General features: G+C 45.0%; 1 protein-coding gene across 2 annotated transcripts in view; it reads right to left on the bottom strand.

Annotated features, from left to right (window-relative positions):
- ABCA1 (ATP binding cassette subfamily A member 1) overlaps nt 1-17,844 on the bottom strand; it is a 134,016-nt gene that overhangs the window by 80,548 nt on the left and 35,624 nt on the right. For both annotated transcript variants that reach the window (XM_053567077.1, XM_053567086.1), the window contains 3 exons: nt 16,847-16,940; nt 12,738-12,879; nt 11,372-11,490 (listed from right to left, as the gene is read on the bottom strand). In XM_053567077.1, coding sequence (XP_053423052.1) covers nt 11,372-11,490; nt 12,738-12,879; nt 16,847-16,940 — 355 coding nt within the window. The remainder of the gene's footprint in view (nt 1-11,371; nt 11,491-12,737; nt 12,880-16,846; nt 16,941-17,844) is intronic.

Below are 17,844 nucleotides of genomic sequence, written 5' to 3'. Positions count from 1 at the left end.
CACGCAAGCAGGTAGAGCGGGAGCCAGGCCCACCACCCCCGAGCTGCTTTCACAGTCACACACGTCCTTCTTTCCTTTCCCTCCAGCCTGCTGGCAGGCCTGAGTGTAGCCGATCCAACTAGGGAGCAGAGGCTGAGGAAGGCAGGAGGTGAGCCACGGGGGGGGAAAGAGGGAGGAGGCCAGGAGGAAACAGTGGAGGGCAGAAGACGAGGGAGAGGGAGGGCAGTGTGCCAAGACGGAGGAGGGAAGCCCTCTGCTGCGCAGGCTGGGGTTACTCTCGGTCAATGGCCTCCAGTCCCCATCTCCGGTTTCAAGATCTCTACAGTTTCTTTTGCTCAACATGAAAAGAACCCACAGCAATCAGCTGCTGCACAAGTGGGTGGAGGGGGCAAATGAAGAAAAAGGAGAAGTAGAGAAAGAGATCACAAGAGGCCACGTCAGCATCCGGGGACCAGACACTCCCCTTAAACAGACACCCCCAAGGTGGGCAAGCAGCGGGGAGGAGAACAAATTCTTATTCCTGGATTTGCTCAGGCTGAGCTTGTCCAGTCTTAAATGCAGGACCTTGAAACAGATCTAACTAACATGCTCCTGCGTCTTCTAGAGTATCTGTCATTGTTTAGCGTTGTTTTCCTGATGCTGGAGCTCTACTTTCTTCTCGAAGGATAGCTGCCCACTGCTTCTCTGAGATGAGTGAGTCCTCTGTGGGAAGCCCTGGTTGTTCAGCATTTGGGAAAGAAGTTAAGGCCAGTGACTCCCTAAAGCAGGTTGGGGACCCATAGCCACAGGGTCATCTCATCTGCCTATGGGCTTCCTGACCCAAAAGTTTCTTTCTCTGCAGTGAAGTCTTGCTGAGGGACCCCAGGCATACCTGAAAGAGCTCAGGCTCTGGAGTCTACTTAACTTGGCTCAAATCTCAGTTCCAGAACTTTCCAGTTATTTGGCCTTGGAAAAGTCACTTAGCCTCCTGAGCTCCATTTGTTCATAGGTGGAGGTCTACCTTTGCAGGAGTGTGTGTTACCTAAGCACTAAGGACCCTACTGTGTTAAGTACCATGAATACTGACTTACATATAACCCAAGAGAAAATATAAGATGCAAATTAAACATGTCCCCCCAAAAAATGTTGATAAAGTCATAGATGATAAGCAGTGAAGAGTTCCCAGAAGAAACCAGAATATTTAGGGTTATGCCCCCAGACCCTTTGAGGCAGGCATTAGGGAAGCCAAAGTCTTCTCTTGAGAACAAGGGAGTGTGTACACTATAACTTTAGGAAACACATATTCCTCCAAATATTTGGTGAGCACCATGAACTGGTATTAGTTCAACAAACTTCTAATTTGGGTACTACCCAAATACCAGTGCTACATGGTTCAAAGGAGTAATACTTTTCTCAGTGCTTCTTGAAAGCAGGAGGCTGTAACAAAAGAGATGCTGTACAAAGACGTAATCCCTGCCCTCGCATTCCAAGAGACTGCCCGGGTGGGCGTCCGACCCCCTCTGCTACTCCAGAAAAGAATCAGTCATCTGTGCAGTCAGGGGTAGAAAGAGATATCATTCGTCTTTCTCCAGATTCATCTTCTGAGGCAGTAACACAGCTACTATGATTTGAATGTTGGTGTGCCCTCTCCAAATTCATGAGCTGAAACTGAATCACAAATGTGATGGTATTAAGAGGTAGGGATTTTATGATTAAGTCATGAGTGCAGAGCCCTCATAGGTCAGATTAGGACCCTTATAAAAGGGCAAGAAGGAGGGGAATTTTTCTCCCATCCCTTAAGACATGGCATTTGTCCCCTCCAGAAGACACAGCAACAAGGTGCCATCTTGGAAACAGAGAGCTGCCCTCAGCAGACACCAAACCTGCCAGCCCTTTGATCTTGGAAAGCCGTTTGTGAAGATCAGAGCAGAAGAAAAAAAAAAAATGGTAGAGGATGCCCAAAAGACAAAAGGGGTGAAGAGCAGGTAAAAGATCAAAAGTGTGAAGAATCAGAGTCTAAAAGCAGGAAAGACAGACCAAACAGAAGGGACAGAGAGAAAAAGTAAAAGAAGTTTGTTGCATTCACTTCTTACTGAGGAGCTGGTCTCTGACCAAAATGGGAGCAGACACTACAAACACACACATAAAAAAGGTGGGGCTAGGGCGGCGCCTGTGGCTCAAAGGAGTGGGGCACCGGCCCCATATGCTGGAGGTGGTGGGTTCAAACCCAGCCCAGACAAAAACTGAAAAAAAAAAAAAAAAAAAAGTGGGGCTGGAATCAGCCTGCAGGCCCTGAGAGGTCCTCTGGCAAAAAGAAGGGAAGAAAGACCCATTTACCAGTTAGGGACTGCTCAATCCCTGGTTAAGGAAGAATTGTTCATATATATAAGTATAAGTGTTCATATATATAATGTATAAGTAGCTTAATTTTTCTAATTTTTAAAATTAATAAAATAAGGGACATGGTAGTGCTTTATGGACAAAAAGTGTGACTCTCATTTACTAAAAATCAGATGTATTATATTTTATTTTCCAGAATCTCTAAAACAAGTTTATAAGAAAGGTATTATGATTCCCATTTTTCCAATGAGGAAACAGACCTAGAGAGGTAAATGTCTTTCTCAAGGTTATAGAACAAACAAGTGGTAAATTCAACTCCAAATAGCCTTGACTGCAAAGCTTTGGTTCTTTCTACTATATCAGCAATTAAATGAATTGTTTTACTGTTTAAAAATGCTTCATCACGATTCTGGCCTCCAAAGCTGATGACAGAACCTGTGCTTCAGGGTGTTGGGACAGTTGACAGGGCATCAGAGTGTGGTAGAAAGACACTGAGCCTTGGAGTCAGACAGACCTGGATTCAATTTACAGCTCTACTCTGTGACCTCGGGTAACAGACATCACCCTTTCAAGCCTCGGTTTCCTCATCAATGAAATGTGATAGTAACGGCAACCTGCTAGTGCTGTTTGAAGTCTTGAATGTAATAATATATTCAAATGGCGTCATTACCTGGTGCAACTTAGTCTGCTGGACGGTTGTCACTTTAAATTTGCATTTTTATGCCTCAAAGCTACAGTGATGAGAGGGTCCAGAAATGGGAAGCTTTCAATGAGAAATAAACTAGACTCACAAATTGCTCTTTGCCACCCACAAAGTAAATAAAACTTATACTGGAAAAGCAGGAGGCATGCAGCCCTGTTCTTGATGTTAACAATTCAAAACTTTTTGAAGGCAGTCTATTTCTGGGGTACATGCTGTTCTGTAATCTAATGCAATTGTGTTTTCTATTCTTGTCTGGGTAAAGCTGACCTTTGATGAGATTTAGTTCAAGCAATATTTCAACACTGCAGTGAAGCATTGCACCCTCCTGATTACAGCCCAGCTGGGGCTATGCCCCTACCCTGGATGGAAACCAATGGTCTGGGTGCCGAGATGCAGCCCGGCTTTGACAGGTCTGGGAAAACTCATCGTGGATAGAAAGTTTTCAAAATATGAAACGGCAAGGCCCCAAATCAAAGCTTTTGATAAGTGCATACAGAACGTGAATTGCAATCACCCAAAGATTTCAAAGAACTTCCATCTGGATGACATAACGTTGACACACACATTATCAGATCTCGAAACAAGCGGATACACTAGGGGCCCACAAGAACCGAAAACAAAGCTTGGGGCTGCAACCCCAACAGCAGCAGCTACCCTAACGGGATGAGGGGGTTCAGGCAGGAAAGGAGAAGTGACTGTGAGTCACAGGATGTTCTTTCCAGAGGGGCCTTGGGAAACATTCCCCACACGCTTGAAGCCAGGAAGTGGAGGAAGTCTGGCGTTTCTCTCAGAAGCCCTTTCATCTCCTTTCTCATCCCAGCCCATCCATACCCAGTGCCCTGTGACCTCAGGGGAGTTCCTGGCTACCCAGGACTGCTCTCTTTTGGATTTAGCAGCACCAAAGCTTAAAAACCTGGAGTGTTAGTTCTATTACTGCCCCATGCCAGCTATGCTTTTTTAGACAAGTTACTTAGCCTCTCTGAACTTCAGCTCCTTGATGTGAATAAGAAGAATAAAATCTCCTCCCTCGGCTTGGCGCCTGAAGCTCAGCAGCTGGGGCGCCGGCCACAAACACCAGGGCTGGTGGGTTCGAACGGGTCCGGGCCCGCCAAACAACAATGACAACTACAACAAAAAATAGTCAGGTGTTGTGGCGGGCACCTGTAGTCCCAGCTACTTGGGAGGCTGAGGCAAGAGAATTGCTTAAGCCCAGGAGTTGGAGGTTGCTGTGAGCTGTGATGCCACAGCACTCTACTGAGGGCGACATAGTGAGATTGTCTCAAAAAAAAAAATAAAATCTCCTCCCTCTACATTATATGATGGTTATAAAAATGCAGCGAACTAAGGGGCAAGCCTAGTACTTATTATGTGCCATACACTATACTAAGTGCTTTACCTTTTTTTTTTTTACAGTTTTTGGCTGTTGGCTGGGTTTGAACCCGCCACCTCTGGCATATGTGGCCGGCGCCCTACTCCTTTGAGCCACAGGTACTGCCCTAAGTCCTTTACCTTTTTTAGTTCATTTATTTACCATGACATTACTGAGGGAGGTCATATTGTTATTTCATTTTGAGGAAAGTGAGACACAGAAGTATTACAGAATTATCCAAGGTCACACAACTGGTAAACAGGAGACCCAGGATTTGAACCCACGCAGTTCTGGCTGCTGAGTCTGTTGTCTTAACATTAAACTGTACTGCCCATGGAATATTTACAAGATGTTAATTTTCACCTCCTTCCCTCAACTCCCTGCCATAGCCAACTATCTTGCCATGTCACCAAAGCTACCCTGCCCCTAGAACTCACATCTTTTTTATTTTCAAAGATCAAAGCAGAATGAAAGGTTCACACAGTGAGGTATTACCAGTAAATCTGACAGCCAGAGAGACATGACCGTTTTCCTTACGTAAAGTCTAACAGAGCCTTCAGGACTAATTTCCCAAAAGTCTTGGTCACAGCCACATCAGAAAGGCCAGACAAACCAGATTTGTACAATGAATATATAGGAAAGGAAAGGGCAGCTGAGCCCTGATGGCAGGTGCCAGCAGCTCTGCCCTGGATCCTCCCCCATCCTAGCCCTTTCCAACCCTTGACCTCAACGGTATGAGATGTCCTTCAAAGGTGCATCTCCAGCTCAGTGACAAAATGGGCAAAGCTCCTCCTTGTTCTTTCCTGGCAAAGTCTTCATAAGCTTCAGAAGGCTGTCCATCCTGGAGAAGGCATTTCAAATGCCCCTGAACCAGGGGCCGTGGTAGCCCTAGTTCTCACTGGGGGAAACTGAGATAAGTACTCTAGACTGCAGCAAGGAGCCCTGGAGGCTGTGCACTACCCAACTCTAAGAGCACAGTTCTCACAGGGATGCCATTCACATGGACCACAGTGTATTTGTACTCCAGAAATGTGTGACTCGCCAGCCCTAGGTAAAGTCTGAAAGCTATCCCTCAGCTGTCCCAACTGGCTGAATTCAGCAGGTCCAGAAAACAATCTTCTGTAGTCCCACAAAGCACCCACTGGGCTTCTATAGTTAAAAGGTATTGGTGTGGCTCTAACTTGGGACATGCCTGAATACCAAGATCTTGGCCAAGGACAGGAGTGGCTGAGTGCCATGCACAGGGGAGACTGGCTATCTGGCTTCCAGCCACACCACAGAAGCCACAACCCTTTGCACATCACCTGGGTCATACCACAGCTAAAAAAGCTGTCCTTCTACAGGACACCCCACAAGTCTAGGAATTGTCCCCAGACCAGCACAAGCAATGGCAAGACGGAGGAAACAGCTATGGGGGATGTAGCAGTGGACAAGGGCCTAACTAACTGTGGAATGGGGGGCAGAGAGGAGTTGGGGAGCTGCTTGGAAGGGATTGGGGATGATCTACCCCAGGAAGGCAAGAGGCCTCAGCCCCTGCAAATGCACTTGCCAATGCCAGCCAGGTGGAAGCCCTGACCACCGTGCTCAGGAGAGGCCCATGTCCACAACACCACCTGGAGTTGAAGGAGAGTCTGTAGTCAATTCCAGGACTTGGGGCAGGGATTAGAACCAGGGGGGTGTCTGAGCAGACATGTTAAGCAGGAAGCTCTTCTGTATCACTAAGCAATGCATTTTAAGTCACTGAAAAGAGAAGAAACAGTAAAGACAAAGAAGACAGCAGAGGGGCACCTTCTCCAGCCAGCCCTGATTCTGAGCAGCACCAGCCCCAACAGGAAGGCCTGAGATGAAGCCAATCACAGTGGTCCCAATGCCAGATTCACCAAATGGCCACAGCAATGCGTACTGCAGGTGGCTTGGAGCGGGAAGCGAGGCAAGGGCTAAGGAAGGAGGCAGCACTCCCTGTCCTCCTGTGCCCTGGGAGGCACACAAGGGCACACACAGCATCATGAGGCCTCTGCTGGCACCACTGTAGCAGGGAGCTCTCTCCTTTTTTTTTGAGACACAGTCTCACACTGTTGCCTAGGCTAGAGCACAGTAAGGTCTATCATATTTCACTGCAACCCCAAACTCCTGAGTTCAAGAGATCCTCCTGCCTCAACCTCCCAAGTAAAGGAGCTGGGACTATAGGTACACACCACCATGCCCAGTGAATTTTTCTGTTTTTTTATAGAGACACAGGCTCTTATCCAAGCTCTTCTCAACCCCCTAGCCTCAAGCAATCCTCCTGCCTCGACCTCCCAAAGTTACAGCCACCATGTTCAGCTGAAAAAGAATAGTTTTTTAAAAATCCTACTTTTGCAAACTTTACGAAAATGTATCACTGTGTAAACACATTGCTAAGACCCCTTTGAAGGGTCTACAAAGAGCCTATGAAAGTGGAATGTTTTCAGCTTCCCAGTAAATCCATTCTAGGCCTCTGGGTTTGTGGCCTCTGTCCTTCCAATGAAGTTCTGGAAGGCTAACTTTGTGGAAGAAAGAAAGTCAAAACTGTTTTAAAAACTTTTGTCATTAGTATTCATTTTTAGCCCTGCTGACCCAGGTGCACACAAAAGAATCAACTTTACAATTACATGTGCTCACTCCCTTTTATTTTTTCTCACCTTCATTCCACAAAGATTCACTGATGGCTTAATCTGGTGGCTGCTACTGTGCTGATGCTTGCCTGGGACAGAACTATGAATGAGGCCCCATTTTGCCCAGACTGGTTAGTCCCAGGTAATCCCCCATCTAAGTTTCCAAGATGAAGTATTTTCAGATTGTTTCTCCAAAGTCCTAATTTCAAGACATAGAAACTTGAGGCCCAGGGAGGTTGAACCAATTAGTAAAGGCAGGAAAAGAACGGGGAACCAAAGCAACACATTGTGTGCCTACTGTGTGCTGTGAGTTCCCCATTAGTCACCCACAGGCATGATCAGATTGAATGATCAATGATCCACAGGGCTGCTAATCTCCACATTTCAGGGAAACTGAGGCTCATAAAGAATCAACCCGTGCCGAGGTTCACACTTCCTGAGGAACAAAACCTGAATTTGTTTCCAAAATGAATCTTTATACAAAGCTCAAAACTCTTATTCTTATACCACATTTTCCAATCTTGAGTCATTCACACACTACTCTTACAAATTTACCATATCCACACAAAATGTTTCCTTTAAATTAACTATGTTTTTTTCTCTTGAACATCCTCCAAAGAAATAATACCCATGAAACTGCACTTTGAGATGGTTAAAATTAAAAGTTATCAGCTAGGCATGGTGGGAGGCCAAGGCAGGTGGATCATCTGAGCTCAGGAATTCAAGACCAGCCTGAGTAAAAGTGAGACCCTCATCTCAAAAAGCAGTGGGGTGTTGTGGTGGCACCTGTAATCCCAGCTACTTGGAAGACTGAGGTAGGAGAATCTCTTGAGCCCAAGAGTTTGAAGTTGCTATGAACTGTGACGCCACAGCGACAGAGTGAGACTCTGTCTCAAAAAAAAACAATTAAAAATTATCATCTGTGTACTGCCTGAAATTGTCTCAGACACCACCCCAAACTCACTCAGAAAAACACCTTTGCCAGTACGCACCTTCCAGAGACAGAATGTAAACATGTCACTTGAAGGTCCTGAGAAGCCATCTAATTTTTACATTCCTTTTGTGTTGCAGTCATGATAGGAATTTAAAAAGAATGAATGCTCCTCATACTGACTCTTGAGTAGTAGTAGTTTAGCCACCACTCAACCTGTGTGGTTATACTCTGGCTTAGGAAGAAAATAATTAAACATTCCCAAAAAATCCAGGGAAGAGAAAATTGGGTGAGGCCCCTCTCTATGGCTTCCTCCTTGGATTTCTCATCAGAATGACTTCAAGGATAATTAGAAGATATGTGCATGACTTAATTCCTAAGACCAGAGGCCCTTCCAGTTAGAAGAGTATTAAAACAGGACAAGAGAGCACTGTAGAAAGAGAACCACATGGAGCAGGAATTTAGCTGTGTTCTACTGCTGGACTATCCCTCCCAGGGTTGGATAGCCTTGGAACAATCACTCCCGGCTTCTGGATCAATTCTCCTCTAGAGTAGAAGCTCCATACAGCCAGGGGCCATATTTGTTTTGTACACGTCTGTGTCTCAGCACCTTAGAACAGTGGTTGGCACATGTGAGGGGTTCAATAAACACTGGTGGAATGATTAAATTCAATCAACCCACTTATCTATAAATGAACTAAATGGTCTGTAATATCTCTTCCAATAAATGAAAACAAAACAATGTTCTAGCCCCAGAAACCATGAAAGCAGAAGAGGGTATTTAAGTAGAAACCTCCATAACTACAAATTATCTACAAATAGTCCCTTGGATTTAGCGGATGCAAGTTGAAAGAAAGAACAAGATAAACCCTCCAGCTGGATCACAGAAGCAGAAGCCCAGTGGCCCAGCACCGATGACAGCCCAGGCTGGGGGATCTCTAAGAGCCTGAGGGGCAGTGTCCACAGGGGTCATTAAGCCTTGGTCCCACAGTTGTCAGAGACCTGGATGAGAACAAAGACTGTTGTTTATCAAATTCCTAGAAGACAGGCAAGAAGCAGCAGAAATAATACATGACAAAATCAGAATCTGAGATGGTTTGGGTAAGAGGAGATGGTATAGGGAGTTTAAGAATGTAAAATAGAAAAGAGACATTTTCCCTTTAGTTCAAAAAGCCAACAGCACAATTAAGAAATAGGGAACAAGTAACTTTTAATCCTGTGTATTTACCAAGAATCTGTGATTTTGGTTCACTGCACATGGAATATGAGTCAACAGAGTGACGTGAATGCCAAAAAGCCTAATGCAATCTCGATTGCATTAACAGAAATATAGCACTCGCACAGCAGGGAGGCAAAAGTCCCTTTCTCCTCTGTGCTGGAATACTTTTGTAATTTCTGGTAAACTTCAAGAAGTACATAGACACAGAGAAACACAGTCAGAGGAGGGGCAGAAATTGAGAGGAAAAACATTTCCTACGAGGAATAGAGGACATTTAGCCTAGAAAAATCACAGACTTAAGAGAAAAGAGGGGAATAAAACGTGAGAGCTACGTTCAAACATTTCAAAGAAAACAGATTCATTCTCTAGAAAGGACAGCAGGGTAGCAAATATTTTCTGGCTATGAGAGCTGCCATCGCTCAGAATGAGCTATCTTATAAGAGGAGGGTCCTTGCCTGGGGAGGTGGGTACATGGCAGAGAAAGTGAAAGATGATAGACAGAGCTCCATAGGAGACCAGCTCCAAGGGTCCTACTGGCCCTGAGAGAGAAGGTACAGGAGGACCGAGCCCACAGTTCTGAGGAGGGTGTCAGTGCAGATAAACACAGATCACAGTAGGGAGGTACAGTAACATGCCCCAGGTTACAGATCTCCTGCAGGTAACAGCAGTATATCTGTGTATTTCCCTCTGTGCTGAAGCCTGGCTTTGTGTTGCCACGCGAGTAAAAAAGGCATTTGAGAAGCAGCTGCAAGGCAGAAAAGGGGACATAGTAGTTGAAGAGAGAGATAAGAAATGAGCACTGGTATGACACAACTGAAATCAGAGGGACCTTGTCTTCTCAGAGCCGTGTGCATAGGTGCGTGGTTTGGGGACACAGGTTCTGACTTTTCTTTTCTACCTTAACTCATGTCTCCAGTTGTTCAAAGAAGATAGTGGCGTTTCTAAGGCAGCCTCCAGGAAGATCTGAAACTCTGCTTGGTAACTCTCCTCCATGAGCTAGTCTATTTCAACAGCCACACAAGGCACCACGCCCAAGGTGAGAAGTCCAAGAGGGACACTCAGAAATACATCACTGTCATATAAAAATATTGGCTCCCATTTAGTGAGCACCTACTGTGTGCCAGACACTGCATTAGGTTTTTGTACATCACAAGTGAGCTATCATTTTATAGCTAAGGAAATTAAGGTTCAGAGAAAAAGAAAATGGCTTTGCTGAGATGTCACCCCCAAATAATCCCAGTTCACATTCACTAAGGACTTCCTGCACACAAAATATATTTTATATAAATCCTTCTTTTGCCAAATAAAGTGGCCTTTCAGCAAAGACCAGCTCACTCCTTCCCTGGCCAAACACCAAACTGAATCAAAAATACTTTCCCTGGAGAGGCGGTGACAGCTGGCCAATGAAGAGGAGGAACAGTGTATCACTGATATTGTTTAGAACCACTGGTGCATGGTGATAATAAAAAGTACATCAACTTTAGTCAGCTGCATTAGTGCTTTGGAATTCTCCACAGCGCACGTGTGCCATGATCAACCGCACTCGGGAGACCGCTCACACAACCTCTGTATCCTTGGCACGCCACTGCCTGGGAAGTCCCTCTGTGACTCCCAGCATGCACCTCTGCCCCTTGGCTTCCCAGTCAGCAAACCACGGGCTGCTCAGACACTTCCTAGATGGCAAGCAATAAATTGCTTGGGTACTTACCAGATAGGAGGTAAAGATTCCACTTTTAAAGATCAGAGTTCAAATGCCCATCGGACTCAATCGAATGACTAGGAGAAGATGAATTGCATTTCCTTTTTGGAAGTAAATGCTTAACTTTCACTTATCCATATCAAATTGCAACTGTAATTGCTCTTATGTGCACAGAAGAATCCCCTGTCTATAGTTATGTCCATTCACTGCAACTATATGGCCAACTCCAAAAAAAGAAAAAAAAAAGTGCGTTTGCACCCCTAGCTATCCCTGCGACCAACCCTATATTGTTCCTTTCTAGGGTTTTTCCTCTGTTCCCCCAGAGGAGACTAGTACATCACTGGCACACGCAGCTACCTAGTTTCTTCTCCCACTGAGGAGGAAAACGCCACAGGGAGGAGCTAAAGGGAAGAAATCGCAGGCCACCCGGGCTGCTCTCTCTCCCTGGTGCAGATCAATTTCCAATTACAAACCAATGCACAGAAGGCTTTTGCTTACTCGAGGTGGACTTCTCAATCTGCTGCAGTGTTCTCAGAACTCTGTGTATGTCTTTCATGCTAGTGTCTTTCTGGCTATATAAAAGAAGCCTCTGGGCATCTGAGAACAGGCGGGACACACTGTAAAGGGAATAAGAAAAGAAGAAAAGCTCTCATTAGGCCAGCTGCCTCTCTCATTTATGAAAGTTATTGTCAGGTACACAGACGCCAGCCTGCGGCCATTCGCAGGCAGGCCTTGGCCCACTCCTGCTACTCCCCACAACCCATGCTCCTGATAATCTGTGCTCCCAGCCACCTGCCCATCCTCCCTACCCCAAATGACCTTCCCCAAGTGTCCACACAGCTACATCTTCCCACCCTTGAAGTCCTAGCCCAGCACACACACACACACACCACACACATACACGTACACACATACATGCCCCAAAGACTGACTTATCCATGGAGCAGGATACTTCTTATAAAGTATCAATTATAATGAAAACATGTACAGAATAAAGAATCTTGTCTAGATTATGTTTGTCTTTATGCCAACACACTCATAAAATATAATTTTAAAATTTTTGTATGGAATAAGAGGCTCAGGAATACTACAAAGTCTTTGGTCCATGAAAATTATAATGTGGCCCTGCCTGCCCCAGCTGCAGCTCCCTCAAAATTGCCTCGAGACATAACCCACTATCCTTCGTCCATTTCAACTCATGTCATGGTTCTGTGCTTTTGAAGAATCTTCAATGTGTCGTTTGGCAGACACTTATTAAGCCCGTGCTTAAGTTGAGTATTGAAACCAATAGCCAAGAATACAAACACAGAGAAAGCAACATCCTGGTGGGCTCAAGGAGCTTACAGCCAGGAAGAGAAAGACCCACAGACTTGCAGTGTGATAGGGCAGCGACACAGGGGATCTGAAGGAGAGAGGACAGAACTCTCCCAGAGCAGGGGAGAGCAGGGACCCTGCTGTAAGTCTCTCTAGGGCAGGAACCCTTCCAGCTTGGGTCTGTGCCCGTTAGCTCCTAGAACTAGCTGGTTCAGACCCACAATGAATGTCTGCTGGGTGAGCAGACTGATCAGCAGATAAGGCGAGTGTGCCTCATCTCCCTCCCCTATGTGCCAGCCAGTAACTGGACACAGCTGTCCCAAAGACACAGCTGATGGCTACACATCATCATTACTCCTAAAATGCACCTAAGTAAGGGCCCACAATATTAAATGACAGTGGCAATTCTCCTTTCCTTCATTCTGCAGACTTGATTACATGACTTTTACAAAAGCAACTTCACTCAGATTCAACCATTCAAAATTCTCCAGAGAACGAGAAGGGAAGGAAAAATATTAACTGACAAACTGAAAGGAAACCTGATACTTACATGGATTTGTTAAAGTTTCCAACGACCCCAGGAGCCTCACCGGGAGTTGGGTAACGGAAACAGGGGTTGTTGGCATTGCAGATGATTCCCTGAACCCAGGGAAGTGTTCCTGCTGAGGGCATGGCTTTATTTGGAAAGTGGCCTATTGAAACCAAGAATAAGAAAAACACAAGGAGAAACGTTAATTCTGTTAAGTAATTTGGAGACATACAGATGAAATATGACACTTCATCCCAAATCTGATTATCCACTCCCCACATCCCAGATTCCTGCCTCCTCTAGACTAATATATGACAGAGATGAAAACCTGGCATCAGATAGCAATTCTTAACCTATTCAACATCATCTGGAGAACAGGGTTCATGGCATCAAACTTGGAGAAGTGATAAGAAGGGTCTAGATTGGACCATGTACACAAACCTGGCTTGGAGCAAGTCCTTGATCATCATCAATTCATCTTCCACTGCCAGCCTCACCCCAGAAACACAGAGAGGCCATGGGGAGGCACTAAAACAATTCCTTCATGCTCCAAGGAGGACACTACAGTAAAGTGGCTGATGAAGGACACTCAGGGAGCCAGCAGACAGGTCTGGGAGTAGAGCCCACATGGCCAGGATCCCGTCCCAAGCCCTTTCCTCACACCTATAGCCTCCTTTCTAATCTAGCTCTTCTCAATCTCCTCTGCTACTCTCCTCTCATCAGTTTGTCAAACATTTGTTAGTTTCACCTCCTCTGCCAGTTCAAAAGCTCCTCAACAACATCTAAGGACAAACGGACTTGATGTTGGATGTCATCGGTGAACCTTCACGTGCGTTGTTATTATGCTGTCAAACAATGAGGCCCTATCCACCAGGGCAGCTCTCTTCTTTACGATGAGCTTCTTCCAAATAGGATGATTGGGGCTGGGTTCTTGGATTCAGTCTGGCACCATTTAGTTTATGACAATCATTCATGGGTGTTGATTATGAGGATTGAAATAAATGTGCTCTGGGCCAAGGGCTCTTAACCCTAGGGCCTGTTCATGTTTGGACAGAAAGGCTGTAACTCCAAGTTTCCTCATATTCTACAGGTTACCTGTGATATTAAAGAAAAAGTAACAACCATGAAGAGAACCACTGCCCCAGGTGGTGAAGAGTAAGCAGCACTCGCGGCTTTGGGTCAAGCCCACTGGGATTCCTATCCAGTCCCTGCAACTTGCCAAACAGCAACTCTGGCCAAGTCACTGACTCCCTAATGCTCCATCTTCTCATCTGCAAAGTGGGCATAAGAAATACAATCCAACTTCTCAGACATGTGATGAGATGACACAAGGTCATACAGGCCAAGTGTACAGGCCACGCACTTTGGCATAGTGATGGGCACAGCACAAAGTCTCAAGAAATGAGCCTATCAGGATTGTCCAGGCACTGTGGTGAGCCTACAATAGTTCCCGCTCTGCTCTGGTCCAGCCAGAACATCCCTTCCATTTCATAGACACCACCTTCCTCCAAAGTGGGAAGCTTGTTTTACTCACCTTTCTATTTTCATGCAAATGTGCAAACAAAGTCTCCCCAGAAGTTAACCCAAAGTCAAGCCTTGCTGCACTTTGCATTTCAGTATTAGGGACCTTCTATCATTTTCTTCTATCCATACTCCAACCAGAAGGGCAGCATCCAAAGGAAGGATGTGACAAGATGACAAGATTCGATCGCAGAGGCCATCCTCTGTGGGGACTCTGGCCTGCTGAACATTTACTCAGCTAATCTCCTTATCTCCCTGTTAATAGTTCAAGGAAAACCAAACACGGGCCCTTGCCTAAGTCAGCTGTTCCTCACTCAGGGGAGATTTATGTAACCCAACCAAATGCTCGAAGGACCAAGAGATTCTGCCCTTTCAATGCCAGGAAATACTAGCACTGTGGACAGGGTGATGTAGGTCAAAGGCAGCTTAGGACAGTGATGGTGAAGATATTTCAGGTTGTCCCTTGGTGGCAGAAGCAAAGGCTCTTCCTTGTATGTTGTGACCATCTTCTTTGCAAACAAAAGTAGGATAAGGAATAGCACAGGCAAATATCATAAGGGACTGCCATGACTTAGGGAAGTTACTACGACCTTGATGCCTCTCGTCTTAACTGGAAAGAATTTTACACCAGCCCTTCATTCCCAGAGATGAGACACTGCTACAAGTTGACCTCAGCTTTAACTCTGTCCTTCCAACCAAGTCACTAGACAGTGATGAGCCCAGGAGGCAAGGTTGCAAGAAGAGCATAGATGTAAAGGAAAAGTCTTGTCTGCCTTCTACACACACAAGAATTTTAAAACATATCTAAAATCTATGGTATGAACTCAGAAGAATCTGCATCAAAACTCAACAACTTGCCCAAAACCACAACCTCAGTGAGTGACAGAGGCAAGACCCAAACAAACCCCAACTGGTCTGATGCCAATGTCTGTGCTATTTCCACGAAACTATCTTGCTTGCTGGGATCATTCCAGGAAGAAAATAGCCTAGTGGGTGAAAAAGCTGAATTTTCCCTAAACCATATACTTCCATGGAGCTCAGAGGAATTGTTTAAATGAAATCAAGTGTGCATTTGTTCATCAGTCTACAAAATCTCTCTTGAGATTCCAAAAGGGAAAACAGAATTCCCTCATAGGCATATAAACTGATTATAGATTTCATTTTATGTTCCTTTCTCTTTTTTGTTAAATCAGAAAATCCTATCTGGGGGAATGTTGTTGAGGTTGCATGTGTGTATACGTGTGTAACTTGAAATGTCTGATGTATATTAGCCAATGAGCACATAAATAACTGATGCTATGTGCTCTAAGAAAGAGGGCACCAGACCAAGAAACACAATTAAAAGGTGACCCAGCCCCATCATTTTCTTGGAAGAACAGTCTGCCCTAAGCCCGTGGGGTGTGGGCAGAGCTGGTTAGTGGGAGAAGCAACCACTGAGGCAGAGAAACTGAGGCCCCAACTAAACCTGGGACCGTAAATGTTGATTCTGTATTTTGGAGCATTTCTGCAGTGTCAATCTATTAATCCTAGTCATAAAAGAAAGATTCTAGGATGATGACACTGATAATAATCATATAAGGTAGGTATTACTGCCCCTGCCCTTTTTTTTTCTCACTTTGTCACTCTGGGTAGAGTACCGTGGTATCACAGCTCACAGCAACCTCAGACTCTTCGGCTCAAGTAATTCTCTTGCCTCAGCCTCCAGAGTAGCTGGGACTACAGGTGCCCATCATAATGCCTGGGTATTTTTAGAGATGGGGTCTCACTCTTGCTCAGGCTGATCTCGAACTCCTGAGCTCAAGTAATCGACCTGTCTCGGCCTCCCAGAGTGCTGGGATTTTAGGCACGAGCCACTGCACTCGGCCTACTATTCTCTTTTTCAAAAGAAGCTAAAGTCACTTGTCCAAGTGAATGGCTAAGCCAGGATTCAAACCCAGATTAACCTGACACATAGAGTTTGCATTCTCTAATGCACCACTAATGTATTTTCTTTGCTCACTGTAAAGGCCATCATCAAAACACGTGATTGAGAATCAGAAGACCTGAGTTTTATTTCATCCGTATCATTTACTAGATGTGTGACCAAGGAAAAGTCCCTGTACCTCCTTTAACCCCAATTTACTTATCAAGAAATTAAATAAATAATAACAATGTTTACTATTCAAGGTTTCTATGAGAATCAAATAAAATAATATTAGTCAACCTGAAAAGTTTTACATAAATGTTGCTTAAACTTATGTGTTCCCTAACTCCAACTGTGAGATTAAGACATAATGTATATGGAAAAGACTGGGTATTGAGCCATTGCCTTAAGGGGGCTTTTTAATCACCACTTTCTAAATTTCTATAAGGTTATTTTATTTTCATCATTTAAAATGCGTGAAACAGATGTTGGCTATTGTTATAATTACTATTATCACCATCCACTAGCACTGAAAATAGTCTCCTGAGATCACGCCTTATCAAAAAACTAGAAGCCTAGATTTTCTGTTCCAAACCATTTGTGGCATTTCCTAAAGATAGCATCTTTGGAAAAAAACAAATTTAGCCCATATTCCCTGCCTGTATTTCCCCTGCCAATGGTCTCAGCAGCATCCACAATTACTCACATTCATGCTGTTCGTAGGGCGGGTAGCTCAGCCGAACAGAGATCAGGATCAGGAAGATAAACAGAGGCCAGGCCACTTCCAGCAGCAGCTGACACTGAGCAGAAAATAAGACAGAACACCATGAATTAAAAAAAATATATGCATGCCGAATGCCACTGGATTTGGGGAAATCTAAAGAAAGGTTTCCTTTAGCAATGGATCCACTTCTCCAGTCACTCCCTTCACTCTCTAAGCTGTAAAAGCACTGAACGGCCCTCATTTCTCACCTTGTAACATACCATCCCATACCCCTGTTTCTTCCTTAAGAGAGGGAAGCTGCTTTCCATCCTGCTTCGTCCGGCTCACTTTTTTATTCATTCTTCAAGACTTCACCAGGCATAATTTCCTTTCATCTCAGCCTGAGCTAATAGCCCTGCTCCTGTGCTCTCAGGTAACCCATGTACACGCTTCCCTTGACATTTTCCTCCAGCCCTGAAATCATCTCTTTCTATCAGTGGCGTCCTCATGGCACTAAGAGCACACCGAAGGCAGGCACCCACTGGAGCCCCTTTGATTCCCTCCCTTAGCAGGGTACCAGGTATATAAGGGCTGTTGTTGAATGGAGAGGACCAGGACAACCCACTGTGCTACAATACACAACACACCTGCTCCCACAACTGCACACAAAGTTGCTCCCCACGGGGCTGAGGAGAAGACTTCAAAGGACGATGGAAATTCACATGAACCTCCAGATTGATCTTTTTGTACCCAGGACAGAAATAACTAGAAAGAGTGAGGAGTCCTTCCCCAACCATGCAGGACCCATCACCATCTTCTCCAATGAATTAGAAGAAATTAAAACAAGCATGATCCACTGGTTAAACAATGAGGTTTCTCTTAAGGAAACCCCTGTCTTTATGACACATGTCTACGTCAGCAGAGAACAAGATGAAAATCACTAAACATTTTTTTTTTTCTTTTTTTTTCTTTGCAGTTTTTGGCCAGGGCTGGGCTTGAAC

Source organism: Nycticebus coucang, chromosome 2, assembly GCF_027406575.1.
Source record: "Nycticebus coucang isolate mNycCou1 chromosome 2, mNycCou1.pri, whole genome shotgun sequence".
NCBI lineage: Eukaryota > Metazoa > Chordata > Mammalia > Primates > Lorisidae > Nycticebus > Nycticebus coucang.
The sequence above is the reverse complement of the archived record's forward strand: the minus strand, read 5'-3'. Positions and strand labels throughout refer to the sequence as shown.